This window comes from Antechinus flavipes, chromosome 1, assembly GCF_016432865.1.
Source record: "Antechinus flavipes isolate AdamAnt ecotype Samford, QLD, Australia chromosome 1, AdamAnt_v2, whole genome shotgun sequence".
In the NCBI taxonomy this organism is placed as follows: Eukaryota; Metazoa; Chordata; class Mammalia; order Dasyuromorphia; family Dasyuridae; genus Antechinus; species Antechinus flavipes.
In genome coordinates this window covers 335,603,569-335,627,513 of record NC_067398.1, presented here as the reverse complement: position 1 = coordinate 335,627,513, position 23,945 = coordinate 335,603,569, and the positions used below count along the sequence as shown (strand labels likewise).

The following is a 23,945-nucleotide window of genomic DNA, read 5'->3' as shown; positions in this document are numbered from 1 at the left end:
CTGTAGCCAGCAGTGACGACATGACTCTCACAAGTCCCAGCATGGAGAACTCCAGTGCTGAGCTGCTCCCCAGTGGAGACTCACCACTGAATAAAAGGATGACTGAGAATCTCTTGGCCAGTTTGTCAGAGCATGAGCGGGAAGCCATCCTCAGTGTCCCTGCTGCTCAGAATCCTGAAGATCTCCGCATGTTTGCCAGGTGGGAATTTTGTTGTAACCAAGTAATTAGAACTTTACCCATTGAGCAGATTAGTGACTTGACAAAATGTCTGCGAGTAAGACTAATTTAAGCAGTATGGAAGATGAACTGGAGTTGGGAAGAAAATGAAAATAGAAAAACATACTCGATAGTTGTTGCTATAGTGCAGGAAAGTGTAGTAGAAACTCAAACTAAATTGTTCATAGCTTCCTAGACTAAGAGCTGGAAGGGACTTCAATGGTCAGAGTCCCATCCCCTTGCTTTACAGAGGAGAAAACCAAAGCCCAGGTCATCTCACAGAGCTGGTAAGTGTCCGATTTGAGATTTGAACTCTGCTCCTTCTGGCTCCCAAGTCCAGCACTCTATCCATTATGTCTGGTGGTGTGGGAATAGAGAAGAAGATGCAATAGTGAGAGATAGCGTGGAGTTAGAATTGAGAGTCTAGGCATGATAGGAAAATGAAAAATCAAACTATCTTAACTTTGAACTGTGGAGTTTCAGGTGTAGATCTGGTTTATAATTAATTCAGTTACATTTAACAATCATTATTACTCACAGACCTGGCATTATTACTGCAGGACCCTGGCATTGGGGTGAGAGGTAACAGATTTGGACAGGTGCTTTGAATAGAAGGGACAATTGAGGTAATGCAAAGGGGTTGGGCTGGATTATTATTTTTTTTAATTAAAGCTTTTTGTTTTCCAAATATATGCAGAAATAGTTTTCAACATTAACCCATACAAAAACTCATGTTCCAAATTTCCCCCTCCCCTAGACAACGAGCAGTCCAATATATGTTAAACATGTATAATTCTTCTGTACATATTTTCACAATTATCATGCTGCACAAGAAAAATCAAATCAAAAAGAAAAATAAGAAAGAAAACAAAAGTCAAGTAAACAACAAAAAGTTGAAAATACTATGTTGTTGTGGTCTACATTCAGTCTCCACCGTCCTCTCTCTGGGTGCAGATGGCTCTATTACCACTGCATTGGAACTGGCCTGAATCACTTCTGGGCTAGATTATTTCTAAAAATATTTATAGTTCTAACATTTAGTGATTTTCCTTTTTCAAAATCTGGATAGTTCAGTTGGAAAATTAACCTGTCATTTTAAAAGTGAATAAAATTTCCAGCTATTTCATAGAGCTGGGTTTGAAATCTTACAAAGTCTGTTTCTATATGAGTTAACCCAAAGTCTAGGGCCAAGGTCCTCAAACTTTTTAAAATAGGGGGCCAGTTCACTGTCCCTCAGACTGTTGAAGAGCCAAACTATAGTAAAAACAAAAACTTTGTTTTGTGGGCCTTTAAATAAAGAAACTTCATAGCCCTGGGTGAGGGGGATAAACGTCCTCAGCTGCTGAATCTGGCCTGTGGGCCGTAGTTTGAGGACCCCTGGTCTAGTCTGTTAATTAGGTCCAGATCCACTAATTACTGTTTGATTTTTCACTGGAAGGTAAATGGCAGAGTAATAAGCATCTGTTTACCTCAGAGAAAATACATATCAGTACCTCATTTCTAGCAGTTTTGAGATTTTTATTTCTATAAAAAAGGGGAATTAATTTTAGGTGCATAAAAACATTTAATTGGCTTGCTTTGCTAATCTGTCTTAGAAAAATTATTTCAAATCTTTTACCTGCTGCTGCAGGTTATGAAGGAACAAATATCATTTTGATTTCCACTCACTTTCTCGGGAACATACCTGTTATATATAGTGAAGTATATTTGCACTCTCCTGGACATATGTACAGCAGAGGTGATCCTGGGTTTCTCTATAAAAGTAATTGGTTAATAAGAACCTAGGAAGGGAATGTTAACACCTTTTTGCCCCTTCCCTCCCCAACAAATAAGCATCCCTGCCTGACTTCTTAACTATGTGCCCGTGAACCCTATGTTAGCATGACCTAGGGAAAAAACAAAAATGTTAGATTAAGAGGGAAGAGAAATGGGTTCTGGTGTTGATTCTGTTACTTAATTGCTGTATAACTTCAGGCAAAATTGCTTATTCTCTGAATCTTATTTTCCTCATTTTTAAGATGATTCTGCCCTCCCTAATTCAGGATAAAATGGAATAATAGAGGTTAGGACAGACCACACATGCCAGGGAGACAAAAATAGGGGAAAATAAATTTAGAAAACTCTTTGGAAAAACTTTGTTCTGTATCAAAATAAGGATTAAGCATGCTAATGCAGTGAGAAGAGTTAACCGAGTGAGAGAACCTATGAGAAAGCTGTTAAATTTGTCATTACAAATTGTCAGTTAAGACTATAGTTAAGAGTCTGGAAACTTTAATGACAGAGTTCAAGTCCTGCTTTTGCCACATGCTGGCTGTGTGGGGTGTATGGGATGTTCAGGACAGGCATCTGGTATCTCAGGGCTGCGGCTTTGCTTTGCTGCCCACCGGATTCACCACCTTTAAGCTGCAATTCCAAGGAGCCACACCCCAGTAAAACCATCTCATAGGTGAGCCAGACCAGGTTGAGGGGACTGGCTTCAAACCCACTGGTGAATTGGAGGGGTGTTTACCCCAGGCATATAAGGGCATCCCTAGTGGAATGGGTACAGGTGAACAATTTATTCCAGTGACCATGAGGACAGCCGAAGTGTATGCTATGGAGAGCTTAGAGAGCTTGGTCAGACATTGAAGATTCTAAGATCATGTACTGCATCTTGGACCATTACCAGGCATCCTGCCTTTTTTTTTTTTGCCTCTGAACTTCAATTACTCTGGAAGAGATACTGCAACTCTGCCTCGCTTATATCCAATTCATGCATGAGTCACAATTTCCTTATAATGTCATTCATCCTCTTCAGGTAGCTGTGTGACCAGGATAAGTCCCTGAACTTCTCAATGCTCCAGGCACCAAAACTGTAAGTTACAGAGAAGGTGCTAGCCTGCATTGGTAAATTCTTTTCCCATTGGACATTCCCTTGGACATTCCCTGCACCAATGAAATCACAAGTCCTGTCCCTGTCCCTATTTCATACTAATGCAGTCTGTGTTCCCTGAGTACCTGCCAACTAAAAGGAGATAGAGACCCACAAGTGTGTAAATGGCAGAGGAAAACCAGCATAGTCATGAACATATGGAATGTACATTAATGGAAAGAACCCGAAAGGACCTTGAATATCATTTTGGTGCCTTATTGACCATAAGCCCTGTTTGTGAAATATATCAGATTGGATGAAGACCCTTCTTATTATTTTGTGATCCTAGTCTCTTACTGCTTATAGTCAGGTCTGGTGAGCCCAGCAGATACTAGGGGAAAAAATTATGGAGACAGCAACCACTTTCTGAGCCAAATCATATCAATTATGTAGCTTTGGTTGTAGGTGGGGAGGACTGACCCATCAGGAGCTCTGACAGAAATCTCCAGACTATAAGTAGTTTTCTTTCTACCTCATATCCTCTTCTCAACTCTGCCTGCTGCAGCGAAGGTCTTCAACTCAAGTATTTCTCTTTTCCTTAGTCCGAGTGATACTTGGATAGATGTTATTCTGAGCCTGCTTTGTATGTCGTGACTTGTGCCTGCCTTGCTGAGGAATCTGAATGAGTACAAAGGAACAATCCCAAAGTGGCTCTCTCATGACAAGTGGGAGGGTAGCACAGAATTTACAAGAGCAAAAAAAGCTGGTGGTGTCAACTTTTCTCCATGAAATAGACTTCTGAGTACACCCCTCCCCACTTAACTGAAAATCAAAAGGCCTTATCCAAAGCTAGCTTAGTCCCAGCCTCCAAGACTGCTTGGGTAAATAGGAATGGCCAATAACTTCCCCTGACAGAAAATATGTGCATCTGTTGGTTCTACTTCCCATTGTTTACCCATTTTTCCTTAGTCTCTGTATATATCTGGAGCTCTGAAAGAGAAAAATGTATAAATTATTGTCGTGCTTGACATCTGACATAAAGTAAAACAGAAGTCTAAAACATTAAAAGACCTGTGAAAGACCTGAGTCCTGATACTATTGTTTACCAACTATATCACTTTGGGCAAGCTTTTAAACTTTCCTGTGCCTTTCATGTCTTTTATTTTTTCCAATTACTTGTAAAAATAATTTTTCACATTTATTTTTAAAATTTTTATTTTTATGAAAGCAAAATATTTAATATAGATTATTTATATGTAGTCATGCAAAATGTTTACATAGTAGCCATGCTGTAAAAGAAAACACAAACCAAAAGAAAAAGACAGACAAGAAAGTACCAAAAAAAAAAAAAAAGTATGTTTCTGTCTGTTTTCAGACTGCACTGGTTCTTTCTATGGGGATGGATAGCATTTTTCATTATAAATCCTTCAGAATTGTCTGGGATCAATTTATGGCTGAGAACAGCAAAGTCATTCACAGTTGATCATCAGATAATATTGCTGTTATGGTATACAATGCTCTTCTAGTTCTGCTTACTTTACTTTGCCTCCATTTATCTAAGCCTTTCCATAATTTTCCTTGTCATTTCATATAGCACAACAATATTCCATCATAGTCACATATCACAACTTGTTCAGCCATTCCCCAAATGATAGGCATTCCCTCAATTTCCAATTCTCTAACATTACAAAAAGCTGCTATAAATATTTTTGTACATATATATCCTTTTCTTTTTGGGGGGAGAGAGGAATCTCTTTGGGATATAGACCTATTAATGGTATTTCTGAATCAAAGGGTATATGCAGTTTTATAGCCCTTTGAGCATAGTTCTAAATTGTTCTCCAAAATAATTGGGATCAGTTAACAGTTCCATCAATAGTGCATTAGTGTTCCAATTTTTCTCCACCTTAATTTCTTTCGTGTCAGATGGAAATAATCATCTCCATATTACAAAGTGATATATATGTTCAAGCAATTTCCAGATTTTATAAAAAGCACTTTATAAATGCCAGCATGCCATAGTGGTTAGATAAGCCAGACTCATTCAGAAAGATTTGAGTTTAAGGCTAATTTGTGATTCATCCTAGCTGGGTGTCCCTGGGTAAAGCACTTTAATTTCCAGTGTCTTGGTTTCCTTACTCTAATGCAGTCACAAAGTTCAGTACAAAAATAAGATTTCATGATCAGCAGGATGATTTCAGAGAGGCTAGAGAGATTTACATGAATTAATGCTAAGTGGAGTAGAACCAAGAAAACATTGTACACAGCAACAAGAAGATTATATGATGATCAACTCTGATGGATATGGCTCTTTTAAACAATGAGGTGATTCAGGCGAGGTCCAATAGACTTGTGATGGAGAGTCATCTGCATCCAGAAAGAGGAATGTCAAGACTGAATGTGGATCACAACATAGTATTTTTACTTTTTATGTTGTTGTTTGCTTGTTTGTTTTTTCTTTCATTTTTTTCCCTTTTGATCTGATTTTTCTTGTGCAACATGATAAATGTGGGAATATACTTAGAAGAACTGCACATATTTAACCTATTTTTATTACTTGCTGTCTAGGAGAGAAGGGAGATGGGGAAGAGAACACAAGGTTTTACAAGGATGAACGTTGGAAGTTTTTTGCATATATTTTGAAAAATAAAAAGCTATTATAAAAAAAAAAGAAACATTGCAAAAAAGCAAAAATAAGATTTCAGTTTCTATTATCCCTGACCTGTCTGCCTGAGAGGGTGGGTAGTTGCAAACACCCTACAACACCATGCTGTAGACAGAATTGACCCTTAAGTCAAAAGACCTATATTTTCATCCTATTTCTCATGTTTACTACTTCTGTGACCACGGATAAGTTATTTAACCTCATTGGATCATAATTTTCTCATTAGTAAAATGAATGGTTGGCTCAAAAGATGGCTTTTGTGGTACTTTTCAACTCTAGATCTATGATACTGTGACCTATGAAGGGCCTCTCAGGTGGAAAGTGCTGCCTACCTTTGAGGTAGATGTATTTACTAATTTCCTCTTTCCTCTTAGGCTATTACATTATTTCCGGGGACGACATCACCTGGAGGAGATCATGTACAATGAAAATATGCGACGATCCCAACTGCTGATGCTCTTTGACAAGTTCCGAAGTGTATTGGTGGTCACCAACCATGAGGACCCTGTTATCTCAGTTTTCCAGTCTCTTCTAAAATGAGTGGGAAGTTTGCCCCCTGTTCAGAGAAGCACTTACCCTGGAGAATTCAGGCCACCACAGATCGGAGGGGATGGGAGGTACCCCACAAACCATGACTGGTTTTCCCTCAGGCTCTAAGTTGGCCTTTCCTGTTGTTTCTTCTTTCAAGAAGTACACTATTAGGGGGATTTAAAGATCTGCTTACTTAGATTTTGAATTCTGGATGTAGGTGAAGGAAGATGTATTTGGGGGCTCACTTAAGCTTGAGAAAAATGCCCTGTAATAACATGACTTTAACTCCTATGCTGGCTTTCTAATCTAGAATCAATTACAGACTCTGGCTCAGCTTGAGCCTGCTGCTAGACTTGGCATGGAGAGTCACTCTAGCCACAAGCCCTTCTTCTTAATCAGCTATTCCTGGACCTTTGCCCATCCTAGCTACTTGTTAGTTATCAATCTGGGGTCAGTGGGGTGGGGGAAACTGAGAGATCTTCCTTTTTTCCTGCTTGAGTAGCCTCTGATTTTTGTCAGGTTCTCTTAAAGACTAATCTTCCCAACTCAACCATGATTTAGACTTCACAGCTAAGGGACCACTGAGAATGTGATAGGAAAATAGAAGAGCCAGGAGGCAGCTTTTTAGCTGCTCTATCTCATGTCTTTCTCCTACTCCTTATAATTATCATTCAGCTTCTCCAAGAAGCTCACCCTTAAAGGGGGATACAGCCCCTTGATTCAGTTCTTCCTTCCCCCTACCTTTATTCTCATAAAAAAAAAAAAAAAATAAAGAAAACAGACTCTTTCTCTGCAGAGTGACCTGAATACCTTGACAATGAGAGATTGCAGCTGGCCAGAAGATTAGTAAGCAGCAACACTAAAGCAATGGGAAAACGTGAGTTTCCTTCCATGCTGTGGTAATCACCCCTGATGAGATTCACAGCCAATTAGGTCGTTTTTGTTAGAGCCTCTCCCAGACTCTTGTCTGTGGAATAAATATATTTTCGGGGTCATTATGGTAAAATGCTTAACTAGGCAGTGACACTGGAGCCTCTTGATGTTAGATGGTTTTTGCATCAGCAGGATAACTGACTAGGTTATCCCTGGGCCAGCAGCATTGAAAACAGTTCAGTGTCTGCCTCGAGCTCTCCAGGGAAAAACCACTTTGGTCCCCAATGCAGACCCCTGATAAGCTTTTCAGGACATGTTGGCAACCAACAAGGATAACAATTTAGGATTAGAGAAAAAAGTAAGACTATGGTCCAGGTTATGACTTGGACAGTATCTTCAGATGCCCAGGGTTTCTGCCCTGCTCTTTGTGCAAGGCCACAAATATCTGTAATTAAAAAAAATTAAGGAGAGGCTCAGAGGTCATGGTGGCAAGAGCCACAGTCTCCCTGAAGCCTGCTGACATTCCTACCCGAAAACACCACACTGAAAAAAAAATGAGATGCTAATTATGTACATGACTCACCTAACATTATTTTATGGAATCAAGGATTTATTTTTCCAAACCTCTAAAAATCTCAATTGTAGCCTAGCCAAGCCATGACCTTGATACAATAGGGGCTTAGCCGGCAAGTGCTGAATTTACCAGCAGCAGCAGGACCAGCTCGCCTTCCCTAGCTGGGCCCTAGCCACTGGCCTGCATCTCCTGTTCTACCTTTCGATCCACCACGCTGACGTAAGGGTTACCCCGGATGTAGAATCTGAGTGGCTTTAGGGCCCACTCTCCAGCATAGTTGATACCAATCCTGGTTGCTGCCACCACAGTGTGTTCCCCTGGCCTTTCAGGGCCCTGCTCCAGCCAAATGGCCTCCTCTTCTGCCAGGTCCCTCTGGTCAAAGCTCTTATCAATGGCCAGGGCTTGACATAGCTTAGAGGGGCCGTTGCAAAGTTCTCGGTCCTTGAGGGCTCTGGCAGCTCCTTTACGGTGGGCATTCCGAAGCTGGCGCATCATCTCCAGACCTTCCACTGGCTCCAGGGAACGAAGGAGGATGCATGCCCCTTCACCTGCAGACAGAAAGCACGAGCCTTAAGTTACAGGGGTGTGAGTAGGACTTGTGGAGAGTTTCAACTAGTGGATTAAGACAATGCTAAGTGTTCAGAACCCTCCCCCATCCCCATTTTGAGATAGGGCCAGACTCTGGTATCCTTAGAAGAGGATGGGAAATTAATCTGGCAGGAGCAGTGACTTATTATTCTATAAACTAATTAGAAAGCTAAAAGCATAAGTTTTCATTTCAGTACCACGAGCCACTAATGAGAGGGAAAAAACTTCCTCAGCTGTTTCCTGATCTCTCCTCTCCTATTTCTTCCCTTTATAAAGTTCATGGAAACACAACAGTGAGCCACAGGCAACACAGGAGGGAAACCCAGACCAAAGCTCATTTCTCATTCTTTTGGTGAAGAAACTGTCTTCAGTATGAATGTTAAGAGGCAAATTGATAACTAGGAAAGAAACTAAGACTCTGAACATCAGGCCACAGCAGTCTTGGGTGTATGGGACAGGTGACATAAGGCTTTTATGGCCTTGTAACTCTCTATGCTCAAATCTGGGACATGCTCCTCTGTGTTAAGAGACTGAGCAGAGAGACAGAGAGTCCAAATATTAAGAGACTGGCATCTTGGCTGTGATGTATGTGTGACCTGACAACACAAATCTCTTATTTCTCTCCAGGTTTTATTTTCCTCAGCTGTAAAATGAGGAGGACTAAAGGGTGGTCAGAAGGATAAAGTTTCATCTAGTGCAAAAGGTCTGGTTCTGAAACCCCACACTAGCATTACAGTGGCGCAGACAGAAATCCTCCCTTTAGTCTGAAGAGGTCAAATTTTGGAAAAGTCCAGCTTCCATGTGAGTTTTAAGCATAATACCTTCTTTGTAGTCAGCCTCCCACAGAATTCTTTATCTATACCATCTGTGAGGCCAGCAGGGCAGTTTTCAAGAGGCCTTATTCCCCTGCCCACTCACCCAAGGCCTCAGCCTCCAGCCCTGAGGTTATAGGTCTGGCCCTGGAACTCACCAACCCCAAGTTATTTTCCCAGGAAATAAAGCCACCTGGAGCCCCAGGCAGCCCCTGATTATTGGGGAAAGCAATGGCTAAAAGATTTCCAGTGTGTTTCAGCCGCATGTCATCTACCATTGGGCTAACCTTATCAGGCTAATGGAGTAGTTGAGCTGATCAAAAGATGGTTCTTTCCCAGCACCTTTCCAAATAAAGGGAACTCTACAGAAATATGTCTCCCCTCATAGGGAACAGAAAAGCAGGTGCTATGTCTCCCTAGTGCCTTGGAATTTAGACTAGGGTTTCTGGGATCACGTGCCCCTTTGTTGATGAGCACTGGCTATTCATGTGAATCCGATTTAAAAAAAAAAAAAAAAGGCAGGCAATCTTTGCTGGGACATGGGAGAAGAGGATCTCTTCTGAATATTAAGATACTCAGGGGATTAGAACCTCTCTTTTTTGATACTTCCCTGAGTAGAAAAGTAGGAGTGCTATACTCAGAAAGCTTGGATCTGAATTCAAGCTTTATCACCATCTCATGGGTGTGAATTCCAAGCAAGTCACTTCTCTTCCCTTCTTCCCTTCTTCCAATTCTAAATCCTATGATCCTTAATGGCTTCTCCTCTCAGAGTCCTACTTCCTCATGTATAAAATTAGGATGATGCTGGTAGGGCTATTGAGGCAAGTACTATCTTCATGCAGCCCAGAGTATTGTGTCATGTTAATACCAGCAGGGATGGGACTAGGATGGGAATTCACACCCTCTGATGGACTGTGCCTTATCTGGAACATAACTTAGATCTCCTCCTCACTTCCCCTACCCCCACAGTCCTAATTTCTAATTTATCATTCCCAGGCTCCTCTTACCCCCTCCTCCCTGAAGGCCCCTTCCTGCTTCCTCAAGGGTATCCCTCTGGGTTTGCCCACTTGCCAAGAACTAAAGGGGTCACATATGAAAAGTAGAAAGGTACAAACCCCAACCTATAACAGGGGGGAGGGGAAACAAACAATGGCCATGTCAAAATACCTTTTGTTTTCAACTAAATCAGAACCTCTATTCATACTGTCCCATAAACTTACAAACACCCTCCTACTTGGCTGCCCTGACAGGCTGAGAGTCTCCTGATAGAGGACACAGCCCCTAGGGGACAGTCAGGCAGGTTGAGTTCAAGGGAGCTTTCACGTTCAATTCAGCCTCTGGCTGACAAATTTGAGCTGCTCGAGAACAGGATATTCCTGCCCCTCCACCCCTGTGACTCACTGTCCTATCCTCCTTTCCCCAGCATCAGCCTCCTGTGGGGGCCCAGTACCTCTGCCCCACAGTAGACTGTGCTTCCCTTTTACTTGTTCAGAAAAAGTCAGGGTGAAACATCTAGCAAAGCTAAAATCTATTGGGAAACTCGTAGTGAGTGAATTCTAACTGGTACGGACTGGAAAGTATAGCAAGGACCTGGTGATCTTGGCCCGGATGCATCTGTAAACACCCCCTCTGCAGCTGGTTTTCAAAAAATGTAAAGATACAATCGTGGCCAACAGCCTTGAAATTCTAGCTCCTTTGTAAATATTTCAGCAGTTCCTCAACTACTTGTTCACATCCAAGTTTGTCCAGCAGTGGCAGAGCATCAAAGAGCAGTGCCCGGCCTGGCAGGCTGAAAAGTCAGACTTAGGGTATCAACATCACCTCACTTCCTGATGGAGCCGTGCTCCTCTCCATGGGGGACATTTCCTATCTGCAGAACACATCTATTGATGAATCCTCTATAAATCTTAACCGGCTAGGACAGTTTTCTGTTTATCAGTTTCCCATCCCCAAAGCTGGGGACCTCCTAAAAAAAGAGAAGGCAGAAATGGAGGTCCAAGAAATGGGAATCTTGCCCATTATCATGCAAGTAAGCCATATTTACTTTGTTCCTTCAGTGAACTCTTCAAAACAGATCCCAAATACCCTATCAATCAACTTTCTTGTCTCTGTTAATGACACCACTTAACATTCTCTCAAATTCCCAAATCCAAGAATCACAATTCCTCTCCTATAGCCAAGTTTTCTCAAATCTCATGATCTACTCCTCCTCATAACATGACAAGTGGCCATCAATATTTTCTTGAAGTTCTCCAAAAGGAGAAGCCATTTCTAAGGTAGCTACTTTTACTAGTAGAGCTACTGCATAGCTCTAATTGTGAGGAAATGTCTCCTTACATCAAATTCAAATCTCTTAACTTTCCAAGTTTTCAAACTCCTAGTTTTGCCTTCTAGGGTACAACAGAATAAGTAGACTCTTTCCATGTATCTCTAAATATTTGAGGATAGGCATCATGGTCCACTCTTAAGTCTCATCTAGGATCAACATCCCTAGTTTCCACAAACAAATCTTCACCCTTAAGGTTGCACCTGGATACTCTCCCACTTATGAATAAAATGTCTTTTGTATCTCGGGCTTGTAAAGTGAATTTAAAAAAAAAATCTCATAAATCTCTAATCTTTACCATTACACTCTCACTTACTGAGGTCTTCATTTCCTCTTGTCTGGACTTTTGTAATAGCTCCCCAACTTGTCTCCCTTCCACTAGTGTCTCACTATCTAATCCATCTTAATGAGCCAGCCACTCTGATCATCTTGCTCCTCAATTCAAACATCTTCAGTGGCTCCTTATTTCAAGTTTAAGATGCTCCGTCTGATCCTACCCTACTTAGGTCAATAAATTAAGCCCCTCTAAAATGAAAGGCATAGTACCACGAGGCTATAAAGAGCAAAGTAAAAAACACCCCCAAGGAGCTTGATTTCTCCTGAAGGAATACAACTCATGCACAAAGTAAATACAAATAACAAAAGAGAACACGGTTACTCTGGGGAGAGAGAAGGCTTCACAAAGGAGATGTACAGACTTTGCTTCAGCCACTCTGCCACTGAATATATGATTCCATTCCTGCCAATTAGGTGGTCTCATAATCTCATCAATACACAACTCGTTCCCCCCTCCCCCCCTTTTTTTTAGTCTTTGGTCTGGTCTCACTATTTCCCTACTCTCCCCACTTTGTTTGCATATCCAAAAGTTGCAGAACCATATCTTGCCCTGACCAAGGGCCAGCTGCCAATGCCACGCCTTCTATCTAATTTGCAACCAGAAAGAATATACACTTATTCCCAGAACCTTCTCAGGCCAGGGGGCTCACTGGTGGTGAAGGATCTGGGATTCTGATCCTTCAGCTGTTCTGGGGTAGACTCCATGGACCATCTTAGAAAATGAGCTAATGAAAGCCATAAAAGCGAGGCCTCCTGAGGAACAGAGACTGCTTCTTGGGATCAATCCATTCATAGGGGCCTGGCCCAAAACATCCTTTGCACTGTACAGTGTTCGAGGAGCCTATCAGCCAATCTCTATGTCTACTATCACAATATACTAGGTCCAGCCTGCTAAGAAGCCAAAAAGCTATGGCCCTTGGTGCTATACAGCTAAGTTGTCAATGCAGATTCTCCCTTTTGGTGTTACTCTTTTTAATCTATGAGTAAACAAAACATGCTGTACCATTTCTGGCAGTATTTCAAACCAGAGCTCTGTAGCTTTGGCCTAATCATTCTCGAGCAAAAAGATAATTAGTAATCATCGAGGTCATTTTTTAATCACCATTAGAGACTTTGTGATTCTTCCCCTATAGGGTTCAAGGGTCCTCTACCTTCTTCTGGACCCTCAGAAGATGCCTGGAAAGAGGGGTGAATCTACCCATTGAACAGAGAGGGAGCCCAAGGCCTAAAGAAGTCAAGAGAGATGTCTTTGCTAAGGTCATGTAGCATTCATTTAAAACCTTCCACAATAAAAGCTACTCACATTCCTATGGTGTTTTATAGTTTACAAAGCACTTTCTTACAAGAAGGAAATAATACAACTATTATCTTTATTACGGTGAGGAAACTGAGACTCAGAAAAGTAACAGGGCTTACCAAAAAGTTTACCACTCTGCTTGTAAAGTGTGCAGCAGAGTCAGGAGTGACCCTGGCATTCGGATACTAAAGCAGGTCTTCCTTCTAGCACAGCTATTGTCATTCTCAAATAAATGTCTGATAGCCACTCTTATCAGATGGACTTTGGTGCCTTTCTCCCTCTGTCTCTTGCAAGAAATATAAGGGAGAAGAAACTAACATTCACATTTACCCACCAAGGCTATTCTTAGATGGTAGTTTCTCCAACCCTTTGATTTTTAAAGGTAGAAAACACGTTAGCATGGAAAGGAATGAACTGTATTATTCTAGAAAGAGTAACAGGCTCATGAAGAAAAAAATGACTTATCTGAGGAGATCCCAGAAATGATCAGTATCTGGACCAAGACTCCTGGCCCAGGATTATCCTTTAGATTATCCTGTCTGATTTCTTCTAGATCCTGAAGTTTGATACCTTCTACTTTAGACCTAAGGGCAACAGGGAAACTAAGATATTACCCCAGAAATTTTGTCCAAGGACAGAAAGTTCTACTGGAAGACAGATGGGTCTTGATGAAGACCTTAGCTCAATGGGAAAACCCAAAACTATTTTCTGAATCTACCCAGATAAAATAAAAATTACAGCAAACATCACAAAGAAGAGGGTGAGAGTGGGTCAAAAGAAGCACAGGAATGGAAAGGGGGCGAGAGAAAGACTGACCTGGGTATGCCCCTATCTTCTTCAATCCTTCCCTGTACAATCATCTGTACAGGTACTGTTAGAATCAGTGTCCTTCATGGCTCTTTTCAACAATGAGATGATTCAGGCTAGTTCCAATGGTCTTGTGATGGAGAGAGCAGACTGTGGGAACTGATTGTGGATGCCAACATAGCATTTTCACTTCTTTTGTTGTTTGCTTGAATTTTGTTTTCTTATTTTTTTTCCTTTTTGGTATTTTTCTTGTTCAGCAAGATAATTGTATAAATATAAATGCATATGTTGGATTTAACCTATTTTAACATGTTTAACATATATTGGATTACTTGCCATCTAGGGGAGGAGGGTAGGGGGAAGAAGGAGAAATTTTGTATCACAAATTTTATAAGGATCAATGTTGAGAAATTATCCATGCATATATTTTTAAAATAAAAAGCTTTAATTAAAAAAAAAAAACAAAGAAAAAGAATCAGTGTCTTTGGAGACTTCACTATTTACAGCATTTGTCCCTCTCCTTTAATCTGAAGGTTAGGGAAAAACAAAACAAAACACGGAAAGTCAGTGGCTTATGGGACAATGGGACCTCACCTCCTCTTCCGTAGATATCTAGAATTTAACATGTCCAAAACTTAACTCTTTCCCCTAAAACTTGCTACTATTCTAAACTAACTTAATTACTGTTGAGTTCCCAGAACCTCAGGCTTGAAATTTAGATGTCATTCTCAACTCCTTACTCTTGCTTCCCATATCCAATGAACTAGCCAACTTTTACTGATTTTATATTTTTAATATTTCCCAAATTTGACCCTCTTTTCTTCCCTGACACTGCCATCACCCTCAGGCAGATCCTCATTACCTCACACTTAGATTATTGTAATAGTAACTGCTGAGTCTACCTGCCTCAAGTCCCTCCTCATCCCAGTCTATTCTCCACTCAGCTGTTGATTGGTCTTCCTCAAGTTCAAACCTGATTATATCATCCCTCTCTATTCAATATATAGGCAGCCACATGGCATTGTGGATAGAGCACCAGGTCTGGAGGCAGGAAGACTAATCTTCCTGACTTCAAATCCAGCCTCAGACACTTACTAGCTGTGTGACTGGGTAGGTCGCTTAATCCTGTTTGTCTCAGTTTCCTCATGTGTCAAATGAGCTGGGGAAGGAAATGGCAAACCCCTCCAGTATCTCTACCAAGAAAACCCCAGATGGGGTCAGGGAAAGTTGAAGACCACTGAAAACAATTGAACAATAAAAATTCATTAAACTCTAGTGGCTTCCTAGCTCCTTCAAGATCAAATACAAAGTGCTCTGTTTGGGACTCAAAACCTTTCATTACCTGGCCCTCTTCTACCTTTTCAGCCTTCTTACACTTTCTGTTCTACCATATTCTCGGTGATCCAGGGCCACTGGCTTTCCTGTTGCTCTTTATACAAAACAACTCTAACTCCAGCATTTCTACTGGCTGTTTCTCATGCCTAGAATATTTTCGTTCCTCATCTCTACTTTCCAGCTTGCCTGGCTTCTTTCCAGTCCCAGCTAAAGGTTCATCATCTTTTTGTTATTGAAGTTTTTTATTTTCAAAACATAATATGAATATTTTTCAACATTCACTCTTGAAAAACCATGTTCCAATTTTTTTTCTCCTTTCCTTCGCCTCTACCTTCTTCCCTAGATGGCAAGTAATCCAATATGTGTTAGTCATGAGTAATTATGTATTTCCACAATTATGCTGCACAAGAAAAATAGCAAAAAGGGAAAAAATGAGAAAAACAAAATATAATCAAACAACAAAAAAAGTGAAAAAAGGTTGTGTTCCACCTTCAGTTCCCACAGTCCTCTCTTTGTATGCAGTTGGCTCTCCCCATCACAAGATCACTGGAACTGGGTTGAATCACCTTGCTCTTGCAAAGAGCAGAATTGTCAGAATTGATCATCTTAATAATCTATATATGTGTGTATATACATAAACACATTCATGTTTGGATAGCTAAGTTATGTATAGCATAAACATATATATGTTTGTCTGTGGCTATATAGTTGTTTTCAGGTTATTTTCCTCATTAAACTGTTAAAGATAGTTGGCCTTTGTGTCCCCTGCACTTAGCACAGCGTCTCATATCTTCTGTGCCTATGAGAAGAAAGCAGAATATCTTTACCAACAGAAAGCACTTCTTAAATCTTGCTTGATTAAGTGCTGGCATTCTGGCTCCATAGCTCATTAGTAGCTTTGTGAATGGATAAGGTTCTCTGGAACTCTTTAAAGTGAAGATAATAAGCCCTGCCTTGTTTATATCACAGGGTTGTTTTAAGGTTCAAATTAAAATGTACTTGAAAGTGCCATGAAAATGGCAATGTGCTAGAAATTGTAATGCATTATATAAGCTGCACAATATCATACAGCTGTGAGGGAAAAGGTATTAACATAGTAATAGTATGTGCCATGAGAGGTTGAGGACTAACACAAGCAAGTTCGTTTAGACTGAAATAGTGTCAAGAGCTAAAGATTGTCTCTAGAACAGGAGAAAAAGAAACTGCAGGTGAACTGTCTCTGAAAGCTTTTCAATGCCTATCTTTGGCAGAGGTAACTGTGAACAACTTAGTCTAGGAAGGAAGGGATCGGGGATCTCAGGGTCTCTAAAGGGGGGGGGGGGAGGAAGCTGCAGGAGGTGGACAGAGAAGAGGATCGCAGAATCTAATTAACAATTAGGAACTATCAATGTGATGAGCTCTGAAGAGGAAGAACTCAAAAGCTGGGGGCCTGAATGAGAACCCAGAATTGGTCGAGAGCCATGCATGAGAAGAACGTTTATAACATGTGTCTGACAAAAGGCCCTTAGCCATCCCGGAAAACAGCTTTGGGAAGAGTCAGTGTAACTGAAAGCGCCTTTAAGAAGCCCATTGTACTCGCCTAAGGGCTCTGGGGCCCACCCGTCTTTGGCTCTTCCAGTTCTTGTGGGTTTGAGGGTTTGAGGCGCCCAGACCACACACAGAGAGCTCATGAATATTGCCCGATGCACAGGTGCTGGGGAGCCAAAGTGCTGACGAGACAACTTTCTTTCCTTTCAAAGATTGGGCTCTTTCATTCTAAGCCCCAAGAAGAAAACTGGGTGTTTTCTTTCTCAAACAGAAGACAAAATTAGGAGCTAGCAGGGTCCCATGTATAAACTTTTCCAATCTCAAGGTTACAACTCCCTTGACTTTCTTTCATACTAGCTCTCTTAAGGGAGACGTATAAATACATTAATACTTTCTACCCATTATTTCATTTGATCCTCATTATAATTCTGTGGGGGGAAAGCTCCATATTTCAAAAGAGAAAATTGACTATCAAAAAAACGGGCAAATTGGGCTTTCCCCCAGGTTGTCAGATCCTGTATCTAGTGTTCTTTTCTGTTGCAGATTATTATCTTCTTCCTACCAGGCAAAGGATCTGGACTGAAGTCTTATTTAGGCTATTAACTACAGATGTGATCCTTTATAAGTCAACTTCTCTGGGCCTCTGTTTCCTCCTTTGTAAATTAGGAACTGTAAAAAAAGGAATTGGAAGAGATTGAGGGTTCTCAATCCTTGGGCTAAAGACTCTTGTGGGGGTGAAGGGATAGAAGTGTAGACTACAGAGTTACTGAAAGGGTGTTGGGATTCATAAAACATTCATTTTAGAATATACATAGCTCTAATAAAATATGCAACATACCGTGGTATAATAAATAACATTCTTTTCTGTAGCCTGAATCTCAATCATATTACTACTTTTAAATGAATGTAGATGGCCTTGTGATTAAATAAAATAAAAAAGTATTACCAAATTCATAGTAGCTTCTTGTCATCACTTTCAAGTGATATTAGTGCAGTTACCATAATGTGGGGATCTGTGAATTTTTTTTTTTAATTTCATCTTCTAAAAGGTAGGGAATCTTCCAGCTCTAAATTCTATGACCCTATGAACTTTCCTTTACTCTGTCTTATGTTTTTCATCCTCTCCTTATCTCAAATGGTGAAATGGCCATGGCCACATTATATCCACCACCTTTGCTCTTGATGTGTTTCTTTGAGACAATCATAGCATGAAATGACCCTGGAGAAAGATATTAATACAATATGCAAGTTTATTTCTGGGGTCTGATGGCCCACTCTCACTGTCCTCATCTCTTTCTCCTTTTCTTTGTCACATTCCCAAAACAATCATTGACAGGTATTCCTTTAAGTCTAGCCTGCATGGCTTTCCACTTCTTTAATCAAAAACTCTGGTATTCTCATTCTGGTCATGGTCTCCTTTCACTCTCTCTCTTCTCAGGCCTCACATCTCTATTCTTTATCCTTCACCCAATTCTTCCACCCCCCCAAGCCATTGACCTTGCCTACACCTCATTTTACTCATTTCCTAGAGTTAACAACCCTATAGTTAAACACTTCAGCTGTACACATTGTTCTTTGGTCTCAAATCCCTGGCTCCTTGTGCTATTATGACTGATCCCTTGTGAAACTCCAACTCTGGATTACTCCCACAGTATATCTTCTACTCCCTTTTCCACCTCCTGCAGCAATCCTCCCCTTTTATTTTCTAATCATCACACTCTTCCTCTCTACTGACTTCTTTGCTACCTACCAACACATCCAAGTCTCTGCCATCCTTAAAAAATCCTCTTAAGATGCTCCTGGCCCCTCTGGGACATACAATGTCTCCTCCCTTTCTCAGCAAACCTCCAAAAGTCATTTATTTATACTCTTTGTCTTCATTTCTTCTCCTTTCACTCCTCCAAGCTGCAATATGACTTTTGATTTCAGCAATGAGCTGAAATAGTTCTCTCTTGTGTTGTTTTTTTTTAAAATATACTTCATTTTTCTTGACCTGTACCCTCTGACTAGTACTCTTCTACCCTGTACTCTAATGTCCAGTCTTGGCCCTCTCTTTGTACTTTCCATGCAGTTCTCCATCTTTTATCTCTATGCTTTTGTACTAACTGTTTTCCAAACTTGGAATGAATTCCCTCCTTACCTCCATCTGGGAGAACCTTTGATTTCTTTGAGATCCAGCCCAAGTCTCACATTCTAAACAAAGACTTTCTTGATCCCCTCAATTGCTTATGTCTTTTCTCCTTAGAAACCTCATATTTAATTAACTTGTATTTACTCTATATTTATTCTATCTATGCTAATATATGTTCATGTTTTCTCTTCCTTTAGGATGCAAGTTTCTTGACAGTAGAGATTATTCTGTGGGCTACATAGGGTTAAAAAATCAAAGGAGAAAAGTTGCTTAGTGACAGTGGCAAAGGAAGGGCCTGACATTAGTAGCAGGGAGCAAGGAGTGCTCTGATTCTCACTGCAAGATCAGCATATCTCAGAGGTATGGTAAAAGACACAACCAGAGGTAGATATGACAGCCAGGGATTCTGGATCATCTGGAAGAAGCCAGTTTTCAGTGAAGGTAAGTAGACACAAAGAGTAGTAAGAGAGAAGATGCAGAAGGAAGGGAAGCTTCTTCATAATGAAACAAATTCCAAAGGGTACAGTGAAAAAGTAGGGGGACACAGCAACTGTGGAACAGCCAAACAAATAGTGGCATATGAATGTAATAGAATATTATTGCACTGTAAGAAATAATGTGTATAGTGAATTCCGAGAAGCATAGAAAGAGCTATATGAATAGATGCAGAGTGAAGTAAGCAGAGCTAAGAACACAACATACATAGTCACTTTAACAATGCAAATGGGAAGAATGATGACATGCCAGAAAATCAAAAGTAAAAGTAACAAAATCATAAAGATCAAGTGGGACTCAAAGAGATATGAAAAGATAATTTTTCATATTGATAATTTTTTTCTCTCTCAAAAATATTATTTATCATATTAGATGGTTCTCTGGGATGGGAAGGAAAAGTGGTGCTGTAAGAAACAGAAAATATCAATAGAAACTTATGAAAGATGAAAGGAAGGAAGAGACAGAAAGAGGGAAAGGAAAGAAGGAAGGGAAGGAAAGAAGAAAGGAAGGAAGGAAGAAAGGGATGAAAGGAGGAAGAAAGGGATGGAAGGAAGAGAGGAGAGAGAGAGGAAAGGAAGAAAGAAGGGAGAGAGGAAAAGGGAAGAACAGGAGTGAGATTTGGGTTGGGCTGATGATGGGATGACAATAAGGCTGGAAGCAGGGGACAGGTAGCTACAAATCAATAGAAAAATAGGGAAAATAATAAGTGGTAGAAGTTTACTAAATACTAAAGTGAGAGTTCAGTTTGGGTGGCTAGTATTAGAATGCTGTCTCAATTTTCAGATAATGAAATTGAAACTATTTCTACTCATATGAAAGAGTGTTCCAAATCACTATTGATCAGAGAAATTAAAATTAAGACAACTCTGAGATACCACTACACACCTGTCAGATTGGCTAGAATGACAGGGAAAGATAATGCGGAATGTTGGAGGGGATGTGGGAAAACAGGGACACTGATACATTGTTGGTGGAATTGTGAACACATCCAGCCATTCTGGAGAACAATCTGGAATTATGCTCAAAAAGTTACCAAACTGTGCATACCCTTTGATCCATCAGTGTTTCTACTGGGCTTATACCGCAAAGAGATACTAAAGAAGGGAAAGGGACCTGATTATGCCAAAATGTTTGTGGCAGCCCTGTTTGTAGTGGCTAGAAGTTGGGAAATGAATGGATGTCCATCAATTGGAGAATGGCTGGGTAAATTGTCATATATGAACGTTATGGAATATTATTGTTCTGTAAGGAATGACCAGCAGGATGAATAAGAGGACTGGCAAGACTTACAGGAACTGATGCTAAGTGAAATGAGCAGAACCAGGAGATCATTATACACTTCAACAACGATACTGTTTGAGGATGTATTCTGATGGAAGTGGATCTCTTCGATAAAGAGAAGATCTAACTCAGTTTCAACTGATCAAGAGTGGACAGAAGCAGCTACACCCAAAGAAAGAACACTGGGAAATGAATATAAACTGCTTGCATTTTTGTTTTTCTTCCTGGGTTATTTATACCTTCTGAATCCAATTCTCCCTGTGCAACAAGAGAACTGTTCAGTTCTGCAAACATATATTGTATCTAGGATATACTGCAACATATTCAACATGTAAAGGACTGCTTGCCATCTGGGGAAGGGGGTGGAGGGAGGGAGGGGAAAAATCGGAACAGAAGTGAGTGCAAGGGATAATGCTGTAAAAAATTACCCTGGCATGAGTTCTATCAATAAAAAGTTATTTAAAAAAAAAAAAAAAAAAAGAATGCTGTCTCCATGAGTGGTGTTGTCAGGGGAAAAAGCCAGGGCCACTGAGTCTTGGTCTAGGCCTTGGCCTGCTCCTTCAGGTGAGGGCAGGCTAGGCCTTGATCACTCTCCCAAGGTGGTTGAGGCTCTACCTTAGGCTCGATCTGGGTGTTAAGAAGCCTTATGTCCGTGAACCAAGCAATAAATTACTTCCAAAACCTGTCTCTTCCCAGAGAATTCTGCAAATATTGTAATCTACATTCATTTTTCCTCTCTACCCAGCAAGTCTTGAGATCATACAATCTGGTACTACTAGAGACACATGCATACTATTCCTGGAAAGGATATGTCAATCAACCACCCACCCCTATGGTTCCTGTGACCACTCAGATAAAATCACCCTTCCTTGACCACTTCTGCCTTTGATGTGTTATCTTTCCTTATTAGAATGTTATTTGAGACCAAGAAATGTATTCCTTTTTGTATTTTGTATGCCGGTATGTGCCAGTGTACATGTGCCAATGCACATGCATGTGCCAAGATCTGGCACACAAGTATTTAATAAATGCTTTTTTTCCCTTTTTTTTGCCAGTCCCCAGCACCCTCCCTGCACCTTCAGCATCTTTCTTTTCTACCTCCTCCTCCTTTTCCTGGCCCCTGTAATATTGGGCTCTAACTGATAAGCAGCCACCTCCTGGGTATCTCCATGCCATGTCACAACATGCCTTTACCTTCCCACCCTACCCACCATTCCTGGAAATAACACATCAGTGTCCTTCTAACTGCTCACCCTTCCCTCTCCTTAGCCACCACTTCCCTAAATGTGTTCTCTTCCCTTGTTAGAATGTAAGCTCTTCGAGGGCAGAAACTACCTTGCTTGTTTGTATCTGTAGCTCCAGCCCTAGGACAGTACCTGGCACATAGTAAACACTCAATGCTCCCTCATTCTCTCCAACAAGAGTGTGGGCTGTTTGTTAGATAAAAGCCTTCTTTTCTATTTCTTTCACCGTTTGTTGTAGGCACACCAATGGACTAAGGAAAAACTCCCTGGCATTCTTATTCAGCAGACCCCTTCTCCTCCCTTTGCAAACTCTCTGGATTTGGTCCTTAAAATTCTGGAATAGAATTCTCTCCCTACTGCAAGTGGCAAGATCAGGGAGGAAAGTAAGGGAGCTTCTGATACAGAGAATGCCAGCCCTTCAAGGCAGCCTGGAGACTGAACTTCCTGTTAACACAGAAAACAAAAAACCATTCACTTCTTGGAGTGGGGAAGGGAGGGGTTAAGAGTTATAGGGCCAATCTTAAAGTGACCATTAGTATGTCTTCCCAGATTTCTTAGGTAGGCATTTCATCATACTATTCAGAGCAACTAGGCTTCCTCTTTCCTTCTCAGTTACTTCCTACCTAATCAGTATTAAACTAAGACACACCTGAAAGGGCTCTCAGGTGCTGACTTTCCTAGGCCTGTCATGGAAATGGCCTTGCCTAGAGGACTGACCTTTGGATCCAGGCTCCTAGGACCCTGACAGTCTCAATGCCCCAGAGGCCCAGGGAAAGATCCAAGAAGTTTTCAGAAGCAATCTCAAAGCAAAGAATCAAATCCCATCTGTGACAGTTTCTACTCATCCAACTCTGGAGCTCCCATTCTGATCTCTTCTTTCTCCTTAGCTTGAACTTTTTGATTTATTTATTCTTTATTTCTATGTATTTTCTTAAAAGACAGGTAGAAAAGGGAAATGACAGAGAATTAGGGAAGCAGCATTCACAGAGAGCTAAGATCCTGGGATTTGTACTAAAGAGCATCAAATTCAAGCCCCTTCATTTTATTCCAGATGAGAGAAGGATGCTCCAATCACACAGGATGTGAATAACAAGGGCTTGGATGAAGACCTCCAAATCCAGTTTGCTTTCCTCAATATCCCGTTGCTTTTCACAAGAGAACACACTTTTGCTAAGTCTCTGCAGAAGTGGAGAACCTGGGGTGTGGAACACTGCATATAACATTCAATATGTTCATTGATTTTGCTGACCTTTTTTTCTTCCTTTTAGCAAATTCACCTTAAAAAGGTAAAGGATAAAACACAAAATTGAGGTAGTGTAAAAACAAAAGGTATCCATTTTTTTAAAAAAATCATGTTGCCTCTTAGCAGAGGTGAAAGCTAAAGGAAGAAATTTGGAAGTGCTGGCTGAGGAAAGGAACTGGATTTAAAAGTTTGTCTCCTATGGAAGCTCAAAAAGAGGAGTCTTCTCTCTGGGAAAAAGGAAAGGAAAAGGCCTAAGGGCTGCCGCCGGGTTTGGTCCCCTGGATGACGTTATGGAGACCCCAGGCTTAGGCCCAGCTCTTTCCCTGTGCCTTGGCTCACCTTGGCTGGAGACATTCATGCAGAAGTACATTCCATAGATGATATACACATACAGGGTCCCCGGCTTCATGAACATGCCTTTGTTGCGAGGTGTCTGCCTCCCCCCCCTCGAGTGTGCTGCCTCATCCTCAGCTCCCAAGTACGCCTCCGTTTCTACCACACGGCCTCGAAGTTCGGTGCCATCGGGCAGCCTCCGGACCAGGATCTGAAAAGCAAGTTGCAGAGTTCTCGGATGAATGAGCAGAATTTATCAAAGGCAGGAGAGGAAAGGGTCGACTCACAATAACAGAGCAGGCCTGCATCACTGAACATGAGCCGGCCTTCTCCTTCTCCCTTTGCTTCTGGCACACCACTGCTAGGGACATCGTGGTAAAGCATTAAGAGTCTTTAACTTACAGTTAGGGAGACATAGATTCTAACTCCCCTAGAACAGACCTCTCCAATAGTCATTAATTCCTCAAAAGTCACATGAG

At 41.0% G+C, this 23,945-nt stretch overlaps 2 protein-coding genes across 3 annotated transcripts in view; one reads left to right on the top strand and one right to left on the bottom strand.

Moving 5' to 3' along the window:
• The window catches only part of NPRL3 (NPR3 like, GATOR1 complex subunit), a 92,089-nt gene extending 74,396 nt beyond the window's left edge, over window positions 1–17,693 (top strand). Inside the window, exons 12-15 of one of the 2 annotated variants that reach the window (XM_051968526.1) lie at window positions 7–199; window positions 6,108–7,141; window positions 8,927–9,100; window positions 12,907–17,693. In XM_051968526.1, the coding sequence (XP_051824486.1) occupies window positions 7–199; window positions 6,108–6,273 (359 nt within the window). In that variant the 3' untranslated portion in view covers window positions 6,274–7,141; window positions 8,927–9,100; window positions 12,907–17,693. Of the gene's footprint in view, window positions 1–6; window positions 200–6,107; window positions 7,142–8,926 lie in introns of both variants that reach the window. The other variant, XM_051968520.1, reaches the window with a different exon arrangement.
• MPG (N-methylpurine DNA glycosylase) overlaps window positions 7,727–23,945 on the bottom strand; it is a 71,632-nt gene continuing 55,413 nt past the window's right edge. The window contains exons 5-6 of the mRNA XM_051968657.1: window positions 23,473–23,677; window positions 7,727–8,259 (exon numbers count right to left, since the gene is read on the bottom strand). Of these exons, the coding sequence (XP_051824617.1) occupies window positions 7,880–8,259; window positions 23,473–23,677 (585 nt within the window). The 3' untranslated portion in view covers window positions 7,727–7,879. The remainder of the gene's footprint in view (window positions 8,260–23,472; window positions 23,678–23,945) is intronic.